General features: G+C 38.1%; 1 protein-coding gene across 2 annotated transcripts; it reads right to left on the bottom strand.

Moving 5' to 3' along the window:
- Positions 1-1,753: 1,753 nt before the first annotated feature.
- On the bottom strand, positions 1,754-14,519 carry LOC134294416 (immunoglobulin superfamily member 11-like). Of its 2 annotated transcripts, XM_062965422.1 has the most exons (7): positions 13,684-14,519; positions 9,119-9,279; positions 8,797-9,001; positions 7,451-7,609; positions 4,762-4,884; positions 4,325-4,496; positions 1,754-2,382 (listed from the first exon to the last, which is right to left on the bottom strand). In XM_062965422.1, the coding sequence occupies exons 1-7, from the start codon at positions 13,736-13,738 to the stop codon at positions 2,151-2,153; spliced, it is 1,107 nt and encodes a 368-aa protein (XP_062821492.1). In that variant the 5' UTR covers positions 13,739-14,519; the 3' UTR covers positions 1,754-2,150. The 2 variants fall into 2 exon arrangements, with proteins under 2 accessions (XP_062821492.1, XP_062821494.1); XM_062965424.1 differs by lacking the exon at positions 4,325-4,496 and having other exon boundaries at positions 2,206-2,382.
- Between the last annotated feature and the right edge of the window lie 647 nt (positions 14,520-15,166).

Below are 15,166 nucleotides of genomic sequence, written 5' to 3'. Positions count from 1 at the left end.
GGTCTATTCTGGGAGGTTATTTATTTATTTATTGACTACATTTATATCCCGCTCTTCTCACCCCGGAGGGGACTCAGAGCAGCTTACAAATCCAATGAACATACAATATATTATTAGCCTAGCACAATATAAGCAATAAATTAGTTACTATATCATTATATGGTGATATTATTAGTAATATTACATTTAATATATAATATATAATTAATATTATTATATTATTCTTATATAATATTGTATTCCATTATAATATTATTATCAATATTATATGTTTGTTTGTTTATTTATTTTATTTACTACATTTATATCCCGCTCTTCTCACCCCGGAGGGGACTCAGAGCGGCTTACAAATAGTATAATATTGTATTCCATTATAATATTATTATCAATATTATATGTTTGTTTGTTTATTTATTTACTACATTTATATCCCGCTCTTCTCACCCCGGAGGGGACTCAGAACAGCTTACAAATAGTATAATATTGTATTCCATTATAATATTATTATCAATATTATATGTTTGTTTATTTTTTTTTATTTATTTACTACATTTATATCCCACTCTTCTCACCCCGGAGGGGACTCAGAGCGGCTTACAAATCCAATGAACATACAATATATTATTAGTCTAGCACAATATAAGCATTAAATTACTATATTGTACTATGTCATTATATGGTAATATTATTAGTAATATTTATTTATTTATTTGCTACATTTATATCCCGCTCTTCTCACCCCAGAGGGGACTCAGAGCGGCTTACAAACCAAATGTGCTTACAATATATTATTAGCACAGCACATTATAAGCATTAAATTACTATATTGTACTATATCATTATATGGTAATATTATTAGTAATATTGCATTTAATATATAATTCATATTATTATATTATTATTAGTATAATATTGTATTCCATTATAATATTATCAACATTATATGTTTGTTTATTTATTTTAATTATTACATTTATATCTCGCTCTTCTCACCCCGAAGGGGACTCAGAGCGGCTTACAAACCAAATGTACATACAATATATTATTAGAATAGCACAATATAAGCATTCAATTGCTATATTGTACTATGTCATTATATGATATTATTAGTAATATTACATTTAATATATAATATATAATTCATATTATTATATTATTAGTAGTACAATATTGTATGCCATTATAATATTATTATCAATATTATATGTTTATTTATTTATTTATTTTATTTACTACATTTATATCCCGCTCTTCTCACCCCGGAGGGGACTCAGAGCGGCTTACAAATCAAATGTACATACAATATATATATGGCAGTTATTATTATTATTACTATTAATGGTATTATTTGTAATTATGCTTATTATTTAGCAAAGGCTGGATGGCCATCTGTTGGGAGGGATCGGGTGGTGCTTTCCTGTTGGATCGAATGACCCTGGGGATCTCTCCTAACTCTAGAATGATATGGTACCATTTATTTATTTATTATTAATAATGGTATTTATGATGACGATGATGGTGATTGTTATTATTTAGCAGAGGCTGGATGGCCATCTGTTGGGAGGGATCAGGTGGTGCCTCCGTTGGCCCGAATGACCCTGGGGATCTCTCTCAACTCTAGAATGATATGGCATTTATTATTATTATTGTTGTTATTAATGGTATTATTTATAATTATGCTTATTATTTAGCAAAGGCTGGATGGCCATCTGTTGGGAGGGATCGGATGGTGCTTTCCTGTTGGATTGAATGATATGGTACCATTTATTTATTTATTTATTTATGGTATTTATGATGACGGTGATTGTGATTACTTAGCCGAGGCTGGATGTCCATCTGTCGGGAGGGATCAGTTGGTGGTGTCTTCCAGTTGGGATTCTGTGACGCGTAGGCCGGATGTCCATCTGCCGGGAGGGATCGGGTGGTGCCTTCCTGTTGGTGGTGTCTTCCAGTTGGGATTCTGTGACGCGTAGGCCGGATGTCCATCTGCCGGGAGGGATCGGGTGGTGCCTTCCTGTTGGTGGTGTCTTCCAGTTGGGATTCTGTGACGCGTAGGCCGGATGTCCATCTGCCGGGAGGGATCGGGTGGTGCACTCCTTCCTTGGTAGCCCACGTGGGCGGAGACTGGCTGGCCTCTGGGGACCCCTCCCCTAGACCAGGAACCCGGTGGGCCTGGGGAAGGGGCCGGGGGCGGGGAGGGGCTCCACCTCCTCCTCTTCCCCGTCCCTGGGGGGTCCGTGGGGGGGCGCTGGCGTGGCCCTCCACTCCCGGTGGGCGAAGGTGGCGTTGGGGGCGGTGGTGCTGGTGAAGACCCAGAGGGGCCGGGCGGGCGGCGGACCCCCTTTCGCCAACATCAGCCGCCCCAAGGAGAAGCTGTCCATCCTGCAAGAGGGAGAGGAGGAGGATTAGCATCTCTCTAATCACATACATAAGAACCGTGAAAATATGGATGTATGCCAAGCAGAATAATATTATTATATTACAGTAGAGTCTCACTTATCCAACACTCGCTTATCCAACGTTCTGGATTATCCAACGCATTTTTGTAGTCAGTGTTTTCAATACATCGTGATATTTTGGTGCTAAATTTGTAAATACAGCAATTACTACATAGCATTACTGCGTATAGAACTACTTTTTCTGTCAAATTTGTTGTATAACATGATGTTTTGGTGCTTAATTTGTGAAATCATAACCTAATTTGATGTTTAATAGGCTTCTCCTTAATCTCTCTTTATTATCCAACATATTCTCTTATCCAACCTTCTGCCGGCCCGTTTATGTTGGATAAGTGAGACTCTACTGTATATTGTATGACACAGCAAACAAGATCATCTGATGTACATGGATGACCTGAAGCTGTATGGGAAAACGGAAACAGAAATCCAGTCTCTGACAAAATAGATATGCTGGATTTCGTTTCACAAAATCACAAGTCGAACACTTCCCAAGTGTCTAGGACTGTGTGATGTATTATTATTATTATTATTATTATTATTATTATTATTATTATTATTATTATTTTATTATGACACAGCAAACAAGATAGATATGCTGGATTTCATATCACAAAATCACAAGTCGAACACTTCCCAAGTGTCTAGGACTGTGTGATGTATTATTATTAATATTAATATTATTATTATTATTATTATTATTATTATTATTTTACTATGACACAGCAAACAAGATAGATATGCTGGATTTCGTATCACAAAACCACAAGTTGAACACTTCCCAAGTGTCTAGGACTGTGTGATGTATTATTATTATTATTATTATTATTATTTTTATTTTTATTTTTATTATTATTATTATGACACAGCAAACAAGATAGATATGCTGGATTTCATATCACAAAATCACAAGTCGAACACTTCCCAAGTGTCTAGGACTGTGTGATGTATTATTATTAATATTAATATTATTATTATTATTATTATTATTATTATTATTATTATTATTTTACTATGACACAGCAAACAAGATAGATATGCTGGATTTCGTATCACAAAACCACAAGTTGAACACTTCCCAAGTGTCTAGGACTGTGTGATGTATTATTATTATTATTATTATTATTATTATTATTTTTATTTTTATTATTATTATTATGACACAGCAAACAAGATAGATATGCTGGATTTCATATCACAAAATCACAAGTCGAACACTTCCCAAGTGTCTAGGACTGTGTGATGTATTTTCGGATGATGCGTGCAGATCCCAGCAGGGTGGCCTTTTGCAGTTGGCAGATCGTGATTTTGTCAATGTCTATTGTTTCCAAATGCCGGCTGAGATCTTTTGGCACGCCACCCAGTGTGCCCATCACCACTGGGACCACCTGCACTGGTTTCTGCCAGAGTCTTTGCAGTTCAATCTTGAGGTCCTGAGAGCGGCTGAGTTTTTCCTGTTGTTTTTCATCAATGCGACTGTCACCTGGGATGGTGACATCAATGATCCAAACCTTTTTCTTTTCCACCACTGTGATGTCTGGTGTGTTGTGTTCCAGAACTTTGTCAGTCTGGATCCGGAAGTCCCACAGTATCTTTGCGTGCTCATTTTCCAAGACTTTTGCAGGTTTGTGATCCCACCAGTTCTTTGCTGCTGGGAGGTGGGACTTGAGGCATAAGTTCCAATGGATCATTTGGGCCACATAGTTGTGCCTCTGTTTGTAGTCTGTCTGTGCGATTTTCTTACAGCAGCTGAGGAGATGATCCATGGTTTTGTTGGTTTCCTTGCACAGTCTGCATTTTGGGTCATCAGCTGATTTTTCGATCTTGGCCTGAATTGCATTTGTTATTATTATTATTATTATTATTACCGTATTTCATTATGGGACTCCTCGTCGTCGTCGTCGTCGTCCTTGCCTTCCCTCTGCTTGCGGAGGCTGCGGTGGTGGAGCCAGAGGACGAGGGCCAGCAGGGCCAGCAGGACCGTCCCCATGGCCAGCAGGAGGGCAATGCCCACCACCAGTGAGGTGGCCCCGTCCACAGCTGCAAAGCCAGCCGAGAAGGTAAGGCAGAAAATAATAATAATAATAAATTGATTAATTCCTAAAAGGGCAACTCTTTCCATTTCTAATCATCATCATCATCATATACACATAATAAAAGTGAAAATGTATGTGTCTATGTAGCTGGGGTGCATTTAAAACATTGATTTCTTCCAATAACACATGCAACGCCGGGGACCCAAGCTAATAATAATAATAATAATAATAATAATAATAATAATAATAATAATATGGGAGAGACTCACGGAGGTGGATGTGGAGCTCCAAGGCGCAGGTGGCGGAGCCCAGCATGTTGGAGGCCGTGCAGCGGTACAGGCCGGACGCAGCCGAGGTCACGTTGTGCAGGGTCAGCAAGGCCCGGCGGTCATCTGTCCATCATAACAATCATAATCATAATCATTAATAATAATAATAAAATAATTATAATATAATATAATAAAATGCAACAATAGGAAGTAAATAATAATAAACATAATTACAATAATATATCATAATGTAATAATGATAATATATAATAATATATAACAATGTATATATTGTATATACATATAATATTGATAATAATATTAAAATGGAATACAATATTTTATTTTATTTTTGCAAATCTATTTATTGAAATTTCCAACATCAAACTAATACAATACAATAATGGAAGACAATATTATACTACTAATAATACAATATAATCATATTAATTATATATATTATATATTAAGTGTAATATTACTAATAATATTACCATATAATGACATAGTACAATATAGTAATTTACTGCTTATATTGGGCTATGCTAATAATATATTGTATGTCCATTTGATTTGTAAGCCGCTCTGAGTCCCCTTCGAGGTGAGAAGAGCGGGATATAAATGTAGTAAATAAATAAATAATAAATAAATACAATAATATCTATATATATAAAAGAGTGATGGCATCACGGCAGCGGACAAAACAACAAAAGTAAACACCCCACAACCTCGAAAATTGACATCACAACCCCTCATCCATGCCTCTAGGTTGATACAACAAAAAGAAAAGAAAAATAAATTCCTAATTAGAGGGAGAGGAATAATTGTTTTTATCCAATTGCTGCCAGTTAGAAGGCTAAGCTCCGCCCACTTGGTCTCCTAGCAACCCACTCAGCCCAGTGTTAATAAAATAATGATAAAAAATAAATACAAATAATACAATAAAGAATTATAAAAAACACTAAAATAATTAATACAATAAAATACTATAACAAAATGACTAAAAATAATACAACAAAATAATAAAATATAATAAATAAAAAAGATAAGTGACAATAAAATTAATTTAAAAAAAATACAAATAACGTCAAATAAAAATTCCACAACAAGTTTTAACCGATACCACCACCACTTTGCCACAGCAACGCGTGGCCGGGCACAGCTAGTAAGATAATATAATCATAATGATAATAATATACAATAAGATATGATAATTTAATCATAATGGTAATACCGTGTTTCCCCGAAAATAAGACAGTGTCTTAAATTATTTTTTACTCCCAAAGATGCGCTAGGTCTTATTTTCAGGGGATGTCTTATTTTTCCATGAAGAAGAATTCATATTCATTGTTGAACAAAAAAAAATGAACATTGATTCTATACTGTACAGTAGTTGTCATCACAAACCAATGTAACTAAACCAGACAAACTGTGACTCCTGTCAAGAATTTCTTGTTATTACCATTATTTTCCATATACAACTGGCATGTAAGCTGCCCCAAGTCCCTCTGGGGAGATGGAGGCGGGGTATAAAAATAAAATTATTAATAATAATAATAATAATAATAATAATAATAATAATAATATTATTATGTACATTTACCAATCTTGCATGCTATGGTGTTTTGTTTGGCGGGTGCCGGGCATGCTTCCAAACAAAAACTTTGCTAGGTCTTACTTTCCGGGGAGGCCTTATATTTAGCAATTCAGCAAAACTTCTACTAGGTCTTATTTTCTGGGGATGTCTTATTTTCAGGGAAACAGGGTATGTAGTAATATATAGTAATAGTAACGATATATAAGAATGTAATAATGATAATATAGAATAATATATGATAATATATAATCATCCTATGTTAATAATAAATAAAAATGTAATGTAAGTTTGTGAGGACCTCATATCTCCCAAACTAATTTCCCAATTGCTACAAAATTTGGACACTATGTAGCGTTCGGATTGACAGGTGTTTTAAGGTATTCACATACCTACTATCACAAACCTGGCACACCTGAGACAAGTAAAACTATGTCCCTTAGCAATGGCCAATCAGTCTCCTCCTCCCATAGCTACCGTCATAGCAGATGGCTCCTCCCCTTAGCAACAGCCAATCAGTCCCCTTCTCCCTTAGCAATTGGCGTAGCAGACGGCTCCTCCCCTTAGCAACGGTCAAGCAATCTCCTTCTATTGAACCAGACTGTGGCCGGGTACAGCTAGTACAGTAGAGTCTCACTTATCCAACACTCGCTTATCCAACGTTCTGGATTATCCAACACATTTTTGTAGTCAATGTTTTCAATATATCGTGATATTTTGGTGCTAAATTCATAAATACAGTAATTACTACATAGCATTACTGCATATTGAACTACTTTTTCTGCCAAATTTGTTGTCTTAACATGATGTTTCGGTGCTTCATTTGTAAAATCATAACCTAATTTGATGTTTAATAGGCTTTTCCTTAATGCCTCCTTATTATCCAACATATTCGCTTATCCAACATTCTGCCGGCCCGTTTATGTTGGATAAGTGAGACTCTACTGTATAATATAATAATGATGATAAAATAATGATGATAAAATATTAACTATAATGTAATTAATGAAATATTGATAAGAGTGGGAAGGGGCTCCCAAAGGCCATCCCAAAGGCAAGGCAAGCCCTCCCGGCAGATGGCCATCCCGTCCTTACCTTCGTAGGTGGTGACCAAGGGGCGCCGGGTGTCGGCCGGGATCTTCTCCCAGGTGAAGGTGGGGCGGGGCACCCCGTCGCCCACCGAACAGGCAAAGCGCAGGCCGTCCCCTTCGCCCGGGTCCCCCTCACGCCAGCACCGCGGGCCCGAGGGCGGCACTGGAAGTCAGAAGGACCGAGTTGGGTGGGACCCCAAAGGTCATCTAGACCACTAACTGATTTATCAATAAATCAATCATGGAATGACAGAGTTAGGTGAGACCCCCAAAGGTAATCTAGACCAATCCCTGACATCAATAAATCAATCATGGAATGACAGAGTTGGATGAGATCCCCAAAGGTCATCTAGACCAATCCCTAACTTATCAATACATCAATCATGGAATGACAGAGGTGAGACCCCCAAACGTCATCTAGACCAATCCCTGACTTATCAATAAATCAATCATGGAATGACAGAGTTAGGTGAGACCCCCAAAGGTAATCTAGACCAATCCCTAACTTATCAATACATCAATCATGGAATGACAGAGTTGGATGAGACCCCCAAAGGTCATCTAGACCAATAACTGATTTATCAATAAATCAATCACGGAATGACAGAATTGGGTGAGACCCCCAAAGGTAATCTAGACCAATCCCTAATTTATCAATAAATCAATCATGGAATGACAGAGTTGGATGAGACCCCCAGACGTCATCTATTTCAATCCCTGACTTATCAATAAATCAATCATGGAATGACAGAGTTAGGTGAGACCCCCAAAGGTAATCTAGACCAATCCCTAACATCAATAAATCAATCATGGAATGACAGAGTTGGATGAGACCCCCAAAGGTCATCTAGACCAATAACTGATTTATCAATAAATCAATCACGGAATGACAGAATTGGGTGAGACCCCCAAAGGTAATCTAGACCAATCCCTAACTTATCAATACATCAATCATGGAATGACAGAGTTGGGTGGATGTCATGATCTCCAATCTTTGACATCTCTGGTCGGCTGACAAAGAACAGATGCCAGCCATAAAATGGGCCAGCCATAAAACCTCAATGACCCTCTGGTATGTGAGAGCCCCTATATAAATGAGCCAAAGAGAAGGTTCTGTTATTCTGTACAATAAAACCTGTTGGAATCTTCCAGCGTGTGTCTTGGTGCTTTTTCTGGTGGAAGACTGACCCACAGCACAACTGGAAGAAGAGAACCTGACAGTGGGACCCCCAAAGGTCATCTAGACCAATCCCTGATTTATCAATACATCAATCATGGAATGACAGAGTGGGATGGGACCCTGAAAGGTCATCTAGTCCGATCCCCATTTGTCAATACAAGGTTGTTTACCGAAGACGGTGAGCTGGACGACCCCGATGTTGGGCAGCTGGTTGTCGGGCGGGTTGATGACGCTGCACTGGTAGCGTCCGCTGTCGGAGCCCCGGGTGTTGTTGAGGAGGAGAGTGGCGCTGGCGGTGGGGGGGAAGGCGAAGGCCGCCCGGCCCGTGAAGCCCGACATGCTCTCCACCACCTGGCCCCCTTGGTAGGACAACACCTGTCCCGGGGTAGAGACAGGTAAACACACAGGCATGGGACAACTTTATTTACCTACAGTATTTATATTCTCTCCTATCTTACGATTGGCTTGTTTATCGATCCAGTTTGGACTCACCTGCTGGGGTCTGCCGGGGTCCGAAGACGGGGCCACGGTCCAGATGATGTTGAGCCGGTCAAGCGGGGCCGTGGTCCGGAAGGAGCAGGGCAGGAGGGCGCTGCCCCCTCGCACCACCTGGATGCTGCCGGCCGACACCGAGACCCTCACCGCCCACGAGGCTGACGGAGAACAATAACAAAAAGCGCATGTGTCATTTCGTCGGGGTTCTAGGTCACTCTAGATTGGGGTCTACCTTCTACGAGGGACGTGTTAGAGTTGTAGTTCATGCGGTAAGTGCATCGAGAAAGATTGATTGCTAGAGAGACAGAGTTTCCGCAGACATAGCCGGACATAAGTCTCTGTTGTGGAATGTGGGCACCAGATGCCGAAATGCTCCGTGCCGACTGTGCAGTGTAGATAGTTGTAAATAAAGATAGATTGAGACCAGAAGACGAATGTATATTAATTATATATTATATTTTACATATATAAAAAATATATATTACATACAGTAGAGTCTCACTTATCCAACATAAACGGGCCGGCAGAACGTTGGATAAGCGAATATGTTGAATAATAAGGAGAGATTAAGAAAAAGCCTATTAAACATCAAATTAGGTTATGATTTTATAAATTAAGCACCAAAACATCATGTTATACAACAAATTTTAAAGAAGTAGTTCAATACACAGTAATGCTATGTAGTAATTACTGTATTTACGAATTTAGCACCAAAATATCACAATGCATTGAAAACATTGACTACAAAAATGCGTTGGATAATCCAGAACGTTGGATAAGTGAGACTCTACTGTATATATATTATATTATATGTTAGAGTTGTGGTTCATGCGGTAAGTGCATAGAGAAAGACTGATTGCTAGAGAGACAGAGTTTCCGCAGACATAGCCGGACATAAGTCTCTGTTGTGGAATGTGGGCGCTGGATGCCGAAATGCTCCGTGCCGACTGTGCAGTGTAGATAGTTGTAAATAAAGATAGATTGAGACCAGAAGACGAATGTATATTAATTATATATTATATTTTACATATATAAAAATATATATATTACATATATATATTATATTATATGTTAGAGTTGTGGTTCATGCCGTAAGTGCATAGAGAAAGACTGATTGCTAGAGAGACAGAGTTTCTGCAGACATAGCCGGACGTAAGTCACTGTTGTGGATAATGTTCTTCACTTGCTGCCATCAAAAGAGCGGGATGCTGAAATGCTCCGTGCCGACTATGCAGTGTAAGTAATTGTAAATAAAGATACATGAAGACCAGAAGATGAATGTGTCTCAATTAACTCTCACACCGACAGGGCGTCCATTAAAATTGTCCCCTGACCCACTTCTATTTATCACAGGATGCTGAAACTGCATGTGTGTCATGGTAGAAGTCTCGATAGGTTCCGTGCCAGTTTACAACTCAGAGCGGATCACGGTCTTGATCGTACAGGTGCTGAAGCAGTGTGACAGAGGCAATGTAACATAGACAGACACAGAGGCGATTTAACATTTTCCAGCTTCCGGCTTCAGGAGGGTCTGCTCGATTCTGCCCACAAGGGGGAGCTACCGCTTCATCGCCCACTTGTGACGGTAGTACTTCCTCATTCCTTTCTGCACACTGCTGGCAGTTTTTAGGGTGTCGTAAATTAGTTAAATTCGCCTCCCCACATATAGCGGTACCTAGAATTTTCTACTCAACAGAAGTAACTGTTTTCGAGCTGCTTAGCTGGGCAGCGAGCTAGGCTATTAGCGGTCAGGAGCTCAATCTGACCCTGGGTCACTCTACTTTCAGTGATTTTGAGGTTCTAGGTGACTCTGCTTTGGAGGAGAGTTTTTAGCTAGCTACAGCAAGCTGGGTTCTAGTAACTATAGAGTATAAGCTTTAGCTCGCTCTACCTCGGAGAGTTCTAGGTGGCATTGCTTTGGTGTTTGGGTTCTAGGTACTTCAGTGAGTTCTAGGTTCTGCAAGATTAAGTGCTGGGCCACTCTGCTTCCATGAGTTCTAGGATCTGTGTAACTCTGCTTTTAGGTCTAGGTTCTAGTTCTCTACTTCAGTGAGTTTGAGGTTCTAGGTAACCGAGTTCTAGGTTCTAGATGACTGCTTTGGAGGATAGGTTTTAGTTAGCTACAACAGCAACTTCTGGGTTCTAGGTAATCACGGAGTGTAAGCTTTATATCGCTCTACCTCGGTAAGTTCTAGGTGGCATTGCTTTGGTGTTTGGGTTCTAGGTACTTCAGTGAGTTCTAGGTTCTGCAAGACTAAATGCTGGGCCACTCTGCTTCCATGAGTTCTAGGATCTGTGTAACTCTGTTTTAGGTCTAGGTTCTGGTTCTCTACTTCAGTGAGTTTGAGGTTCTAGGTAACCGAGTTCTAGGTTCTAGATGACTGCTTTGGAGGATAGGTTTTAGTTAGCTACAACAGCAACTTCTGGGTTCTAGGTAATCATGGAGTGTAAGCTTTATATCGCTCTACCTCGGTAAGTTCTAGGTGGCATTGCTTTGGTGTTTGGGTTCTAGGTACTTCAGTGAGTTCTAGGTTCTGCAAGACTAAATGCTGGGCCACTCTGCTTCCATGAGTTCTAGGATCTGTGTAACTCTGTTTTAGGTCTAGGTTCTGGTTCTCTACTTCAGTGAGTTTGAGGTTCTAGGTAACCGAGTTCTAGGTTCTAGATGACTGCTTTGGAGGATAGGTTTTAGTTAGCTACAACAGCAACTTCTGGGTTCTAGGTAATCACGGAGTGTAAGCTTTATATCGCTCTACCTCGGTAAGTTCTAGGTGGCATTGCTTTGGTGTTTGGGTTCTAGGTACTTCAGTGAGTTCTAGGTTCTGCAAGATTAAGTGCTGGGCCACTCTGCTTCCATGAGTTCTAGGATCTGTGTAACTCTGCTTTTAGGTCTAGGTTCTAGTTCTCTACTTCAGTGAGTTTGAGGTTCTAGGTAACCGAGTTCTAGGTTCTAGATGACTGCTTTGGAGGATAGGTTTTAGTTAGCTACAACAGCAACTTCTGGGTTCTAGGTAATCACGGAGTGTAAGCTTTATATCGCTCTACCTCGGTAAGTTCTAGGTGGCATTGCTTTGGTGTTTGGGTTCTAGGTACTTCAGCGAGTTCTAGGTTCTGCAAGAATGAGTTCTAGGATCTGTGGAACTCTGCTTTTGGGTCTGAGTCACTCACTTCAGTGAGTTCGAGGTTCTAGGTGACTCTGCTTTGGAGGAGAGTTTTTAGCTAGGAACAACAGAAACTTCTGGGTTCTAGGAAACTATATGTCTACCTCAGTGAGTTCTAGGTGGCATTCCTTTGGTGTTTGGGTTCTAGGTACTTCAGTGAATTCTAGGTTCTGCGAGACTAAGTGTTTCAATGAGTTCTAGGATCTGTATAACTCTGAGTCCCCTCGGGTGAGAAAGGCGGGGTAAAAATGTTGTAAATAAATAAATAAATAAATAAAATTTGGGTCTAGGTTGCTCTACTTCAGTGAGTTTGAGGTTCTAGATAACTCTACTTTGTAGTCTTATGTTCTGGTTTGCTCTACTTTAGGTTCTCATTTTTGGGTGAGAATGGGAAGGATAACGGCCACTTCCGGAGTATAATTTTAAACGGCCCCAAAAGTGTTGGAGTTGACCAGACCTCGGGATGTAAACAATGCTTCTTTGTGTCTTCCTCCGTGAAAAGGATATTTTGCATTGACCTGAATGGGAACGGGCCCTTGTATGCATTCCCAGGCCAGAAAATGCGCTAATTGGAGGGCCGGGTGGCATCCCTCGTCAAGGATAATTAACACTGATTGGGAAGGTGAACCCGGCCGGGGAGAAGACGGCGAGAAGGAACTCCGACACAGTCACTCCATCTAAATTTGCCCAATATTACATACATTGTAATAACATTAATAAGAAAATAATAATAATAATAATAATAATAATAATAATAATAATAATAATAATAATAACAATAATAATAATTTAATAGAATAATAATAATATTAATAATAATCATATAACATATATAAGAAGACGGGCAGAAGGAACTCCGACACAGTCACTCCATCTAAATTTGCCTAATATTACATACATTGTAATAACCTTAATAAGAAAATAATAATAATAATATTTTAATAGAATAATAATAATAATATAACATATATAAGAAGACTGGCAGAAGGAAGTCCGACACAGTCACTCCATCTAAATTTGCCTAATATTACATACATTGTAATAACATTAATAAGAAAATAATAATATTTTAATAGAATAATAATAATAATAATAATAATAATAATAATAATAATAACAATATAACATATATAAGAAGACGGGCAGAAGGAACTACGACAGTCACTCCATCTAAATTTGCCTAATATTACATACATTGTAATAACATTAATAAGAAAATAATAATAATAATAATAGAATAGAATAATAATAATATAACATAAATAATAATATTAATAACATATTCTATTATATGCATCCTGAGCTTTTGGGATAGGGATGCCCAACCCATACAGATATATAGAGAGAGAGATTTCCCCAATCAAAGCAAAGCAAACATTTTGGAAGGAAAGGGGTCCCAACCTGTTCCGCACCCCAGAAGGATCCAGAAGCCAAGGAAGCGGATGCGCAGCCCCATGGCGAAAGTGGATGGAGCCCAATGGCCAGAGCCCGCCCATGGCCCCCCTGCCTGCGCCTGGGATCCATCACTTTGGAGGGGCCCCCAAAGGTAATCTAGTCCAACCCCCTTCTGCAAAGCATTGCAGTACAATTACTGTTATATTATTATCCATCATCATTATTATTATTATTATTATTATTATTGTAATCCATTGTTATTATTATTATTGTTATCATGCATAGAGTTGGAAGGAACCCCAAAGGCCGTCTAGTCCAGCCCCCTTCTGCAAAGCAGTGTGATGCCATTACTACTATATTATTATTATTATTATTATTATTATTATTATTATTATTATTATTATTAATATTCCATTATTATTATTATTATTATTATTATTATTCATAGAGTTGGAAGGGGACCCCAAAGGTCATCCAGTCCAACCCCCTTCTGCAAAGCAGTGCAGTACAATTACTGTTATATTATTATCCATTATTATTATTATTATTATTGTAATCCATTGTTATTATTATTATTGTTATCATGCATAGAGTTGGAAGGAACCCCAAAGGCCGTCTAGTCCAGCCCCCTTCTGCAAAGCAGTGTGATGCCATTACTACTATATTATTATTATTATTATTATTATTATTATTATTATTATTAATATTCCATTATTATTATTATTATTATTCATAGAGTTGGAAGGGGACCCCAAAGGTCATCCAGTCCAACCCCCTTCTGCAAAGCAGTGCAGTACAATTACTGTTATATTATTATCCATTATTATTATTATTATTATTATTATTATTGTAATCCATTGTTATTATTATTATTGTTATCATGCATAGAGTTGGAAGGAACCCCAAAGGCCGTCTAGTCCAGCCCCCTTCTGCAAAGCAGTGTGATGCCATTACTACTATATTATTATTATTATTATTATTATTATTATTATTATTATTAATAATATTCCATTATTATTATTATTATTATTATTATTATTATTCATAGAGTTGGAAGGGGACCCCAAAGGTCATCCAGTCCAACCCCCTTCTGCAAAGCAGTGCAGTACAATTACTGTTATATTATTATCCATTATTATTATTATTATTATTATTATTATTGTAATCCATTGTTATTATTATTATTGTTATCATGCATAGAGTTGGAAGGAACCCCAAAGGCCGTCTAGTCCAGCCCCCTTCTGCAAAGCAGTGTGATGCCATTACTACTATATTATTATTATTATTATTATTATTATTATTATTATTATTAATATTCCATTATTATTATTATTATTATTATTCATAGAGTTGGAAGGGGACCCCAAAGGTCATCCAGTCCAACGCCCTTCTGCAAAGCAGTGCAGTACAATTACTGTTATATTATTATCCATTATTATTATTATTATTATTATTTTATTGTAATCCATTGTTATTAATGTTATTGCTA

This window comes from Anolis carolinensis, unplaced genomic scaffold (genome assembly GCF_035594765.1).
Source record: "Anolis carolinensis isolate JA03-04 unplaced genomic scaffold, rAnoCar3.1.pri scaffold_14, whole genome shotgun sequence".
Lineage (NCBI taxonomy): Eukaryota > Metazoa > Chordata > Lepidosauria > Squamata > Dactyloidae > Anolis > Anolis carolinensis.
The sequence above is the reverse complement of the archived record's forward strand: the minus strand, read 5'-3'. Positions and strand labels throughout refer to the sequence as shown.